At 39.3% G+C, this 4,529-nt stretch overlaps 1 protein-coding gene across 1 annotated transcript; it reads right to left on the bottom strand.

Moving 5' to 3' along the window:
* Positions 1–490: 490 nt before the first annotated feature.
* LOC133921838 (vacuolar protein sorting-associated protein 20 homolog 2-like) lies at positions 491–4,235 on the bottom strand. The gene is made up of 6 exons (XM_062366885.1): positions 3,979–4,235; positions 3,022–3,174; positions 2,710–2,862; positions 1,720–1,803; positions 1,030–1,201; positions 491–927 (listed from the first exon to the last, which is right to left on the bottom strand). Exons 1-6 carry the CDS (start codon positions 4,078–4,080, stop codon positions 902–904), a joined length of 690 nt encoding a protein of 229 aa, XP_062222869.1. The 5' UTR covers positions 4,081–4,235; the 3' UTR covers positions 491–901.
* Between the last annotated feature and the right edge of the window lie 294 nt (positions 4,236–4,529).

Here is a 4,529-nt window from a genome sequence, read left to right as displayed (position 1 = left end):
GGAACACATACTTAACAAACAAGAGTGAGTAATAAGTTGAGGTAATGATGATGCGCAACTATACCTTATCTAGTCAATCAGCCATTAACATGAAAGACGATGGAACAATATTAGGTGTGTGGTTTGCATTTTGCCTCAGAATTTTTCATACCAGTTCGTCATCCGAATTCTAGTTTCAATCCATAAACACCAGGAATTGTTTGGTACAGAATGTTCACGGTTGAAGCACTGCGACCAGAAAAATTACTGGAGCATATATTATATACAACTAAAATATTGATAAAACATTCCTGAACACAATTAATCCATGTGACAAAGGAAATAAGTGTTGATGACTTGCATATCTAGTGCAAACCACAGTTTGGAGCAAGTGCACACCAAGATGCATCTTGTATTTCTCAACACTTACATATTGTCCTGACGAGAGAAAAACTGCAAAAAACTAGAACCTGAAATAGGCAATTCAACGTACTAGCTTTGATCGAGTGCCTGAACCCCACACATTTTGCTTGGATGGAACAAATGTCTGTTGTTACATGTTTGGATATAATACATGCTGCACCAATTAAGATCAGGCTACAAGTGGCACTAAAGAAAGTCATATATTTTACAGCTTTGAACAGAACCATCTTCTTACGGAAAAAAAGACATGCTTGAAAACCTCTGCATTTCTGACTTCAAAGAAATGCATTGAAAATATTATGATTTACCTGGTAGGATTGGACTATAATTGGACAACGAGCAATCCAACTTGGCAACAACTGATAGTCGAGAACAACATATTTTGATGCTGTACACATAAAATTCTGAGATGGCCAAAAATGAGGTAGTACAATGAAATGGTGGATATGTTATAACTCCTGCAAACCGAGAGTGCCCCTATTGATCTCAGCTCCATCCACTATGCAGGTAGTGGCTCTTCCAAAACTGTCGATACACGATATATCATCAACGCACAATAAAAAATGTACCTAATAAAAAAATGGACTAATGAAAGTATTGAGTCTGATAATAACATGAGATCAAAACCTTTCGTTTTTTCTGGAGCTTCTGGCCTCTCTGGCGCTTTAGTAGGCACATCAGGCAGCTCAATAACCTCATCGACGTCCTCAGGTGCAGCTTCTGTGTCAGCTGGTGCTTTCATTTTCTTTTCAGGTCGTACTTCAGTAACAGGAGTGTCTGGCAAAGACTCGACAGCAAGCTGCAAAGAAAGGTGATGTTAGACTTGAAGACAGATTTAAAACTAGCAAGATAGAACCATAACTGTCAGTTCAGAATCTGAAGCATTTTAGAGTTATTGCTCAAAATGGATGATGTCATGGCATGAAAAGAGGCCAGACAAAAACACTTTTGGGCCTTTCAAGAAGTGCTCATGTTAATAGAAAAGAAGAATTAGAATAGCTGGGAATGATGGAAGAGACTAATCAAAGTTTAAGCCCTGTAATTGCTACTGTGACTGTGATGCAGTTCACTAGGGAATTAAGTGGTTACACAACTTATTATGGGGGCTTCTTTCTTGTGCGTCAGCCCATTTCTGATTTGGCCTGAGCAGGGACCATATAAACTTTAAATATATGAGAGAGGAGGATGATTTATTGACCACGAGCAATACAGTTTAAATCTGGCCCAAAGCTGAATTTTCAGGCTCCGTTGTATAACTTGTAGAACTTTGTGTTGCTTTCCAACAGATAAGGACTCTAGAAGGTTTTTCGGACAAACCTGAGCTTCCAAATTTTCAAATTCAGCCATAACAGCTTCTTCATCCTCGGCGGAAAGCTGATCACTCAGAACAGCATTTATTTCCTGCAATCAACAGTGTTTGGACAAAGTCAGCAAAAGGATAAATAGGTCCGCTCAATTGCAGTTGGGGCAACACCACAACAAAAGGTAAGCTTTTTATGAGGCCCCAAAAAGGAAATGAGAAAATATAACTCCTTGTGTATACAACCTCTGTTTTCAAATAGATGTCGTTTTAGAATACGTGCAGTCAAACTTCAAAAACTTTAAGCATTAATACACACAAAATTGCTAGGATTCAACACATGCAAATGATATGAGGGGATTCGCCATTTAAAATACTTTCATATAATTATATATAACAAATTCCATTGAGAAATAATTATAAAAAGTGCTGTTAAAACATGTGCATTGATGACAGTGTCGATGTCCTAAACGACAAGTAAAAAAGAACAGAGGTAGTAGGTCACAATTTCACTGGGTTGATACATAGTAGATTCAATCATCTTTTAGGGTCTGTTTGGTTGGCGCCTAACTTTGCCACAACTATTAGGGTGTGGCTGCCAAAAAAAAAGGTTGTTTACTAACTAAATCAACGCTCTTATATATAATATAACCATGTTGATGAAAATCTGAAAATAGGTAGACAATCAAAGGTTCATCTAAAGAATGGATTGAAACAGATCAATACTTCTATATTCTAACAGGATATGGATCCACTCTGTAATGTCACTTTTACATGTCACTATCACAACACCTATACAGTTTAACTGGTTGCACACAAATGAATCAAAGTGGATCTTCACAACATCTGATCTGAGGTGCCATTGTATGTATTTTAACTACAGATACTGCAAATAAATGAAGTTGCTAGGGAGAGACAACGACTCCCAAAAAATCGACAGAGGGTGAATTCCAAGTGCATAGCACCCCTATAGAAATTAATGTACAGGTAGAGTAAACTGAACTTACATCTTGGTAAGCCTTAGCCTCAGCTGTGTCATCCATCAGCTTTTGGACATCATCAATGTTTATCTCATTCTGTATAGACTTAAGGGCAGAATTTCCAGCTTTCAGGCTTTCAAATACAGCCTTTTGTTTACTTGCTAGTTCAATGTCTGCCAGCTACGGCAAGCAAATAAAATATTCTGTCAGATAATACATCAAATTAAGAAACTAAATGCAAGTTAATCCAATTAATTTCAAGAAGAAATGATGAACTACAGCCATACACAGCAGTGTTTAATTCATAATGAGCCAGCATTTTTTTAATGAACTACAAACCTGTTGTTCAACATTCATTTGCCATGTGTCAACTTGTTTCAGTAGCTCTTCCTGGGCTTTCTTCTTCTTCAGAGCAATCAAAGCTCTGTCTCTTTTCTTCTGTTGAACCAACTGTCGTGCAACTTCCTTTTCCGCTTCAATCACCTTCTCAAGCTGGAAAAGAGAGAAAAAAACATACATAAACAAAGTCATCAGAACCTTCTAAACTGTTAGCAGAGAGAACATTGAAATGATTTAATGTGATGATCGTGATTGTCCAATCAAAATAATCAACACTTGACTGCAACACCACAGTTACATTAAGATAGAATCAAAAGACAAAACATAACAATATTTCATTGTATAACATTCTAGTCTATAAATTAAACTATTTGTACTACAAAGCAACATCCACACAGCCAACGCTGAGGGAAAAGAATGATTGTAATGCACCGTAACCTCTGTTTTATTTGGAACACTCTCCAAAAAATGATGCCTTTCTTTCTTTGAAAGTAGTATGATTTCTTATTGTTCCAAAAAAAAAACTGAATTGGCGGTTTTTACATCCACCGTGAGTCCTGGACTGTAGCACAGAACTGCAAGCAGTCAATTTTATCAAATTCTTCACTCCCGATTACGTAGGCAGATATGTCAACCTGGATCGGTGTTATGCACTAATCCATGAAAGAAACAACAGCGAAACCAAACTAATAAACTCAGGAGACGGGATAATCGAACCCTGGCAAACTAGCAACTCGGCGCAAGTTCCTCCGATTCGTCCACCGACGCTGCCCAGATCCCAAATCCGACCTACACCAGCACCCGCGCGACGAGCGATACGGACACCAAATCTGATACGATCTCACGGCGTGGGAGGCGCAACCGGGATTCGAGCTGGAATACGAGCGCAGGAGATGACCATCCCTAGTTCAGGACAGGGCAGGGTGCGGGGGAAGAGGAGGGGACGGGGAGGCGGACCTGCTGCTGGAACTGAGCGAGCTTGCGGCGCTGCGTCTTGAGGGTGAGGATGGCCTTGTCCACGTCCGTGATCTTGGGCTTCTTCACGAAGATGTTCCCCATCTCTGCCCCCCTCCCTCTCGTCGCGGCCGCGGTTCCGCCGCCGGCGAGGTGGCTTGACGGCCGTGGAGTATAGGAGGGGAAGAGGAAAAGGTGGAAGACTGGACGGGGAGACCGGGCGGGAGACGGTTACGGCACCGCAGTTGTTGAGGGCCTGTCTGTTGGACTAATGTTTTTGTTTCTTTTTGAAAAGTTGGTATGTGGTTTTTAGTTTTTGGTTGATGTCTTTTTGTCATTAGTTTTTAAAATAAAATTTTAATTTCTCAGCATATTAAAATTCAGAAAAACTCTTCTCAACTTGTTTTTAGCTTTTATTTTATTCTCTCAAAAACTAGCTTTTCAGTTTTTTAAAAACCAACTCAAAAACTAGCTTTTTAGCTTTTTAAAAACCAGCTCAACAGCCAGCTATTTGATTAGACTTCTAACATATGATAAATAGAAATCCAACTAAA

This window comes from Phragmites australis, chromosome 6 (assembly GCF_958298935.1).
Source record: "Phragmites australis chromosome 6, lpPhrAust1.1, whole genome shotgun sequence".
Taxonomy (NCBI): Eukaryota; Viridiplantae; Streptophyta; class Magnoliopsida; order Poales; family Poaceae; genus Phragmites; species Phragmites australis.
This window is presented reverse-complemented; position numbering and strand designations above follow the sequence as displayed.

What these genes read in the sequence shown, in the direction of transcription:
- LOC133921838 (XM_062366885.1), bottom strand. Translation starts at nt 4,080, where the DNA reads ATGGGGAACATCTTCGTGAAGAAGCCCAAGATCACGGACGTGGACAAG. An exon ending in TCGCTCAGTTCCAGCAGCAG is followed by an intron (nt 3,175 to 3,978) that starts GTCCGCCTCCCC and finishes TCTCTTTTCCAG; the next exon opens with CTTGAGAAGGTGATTGAAGC. An exon ending in AAATGAATGTTGAACAACAG is followed by an intron (nt 2,863 to 3,021) that starts GTTTGTAGTTCA and finishes TGCTTGCCGTAG; the next exon opens with CTGGCAGACATTGAACTAGC.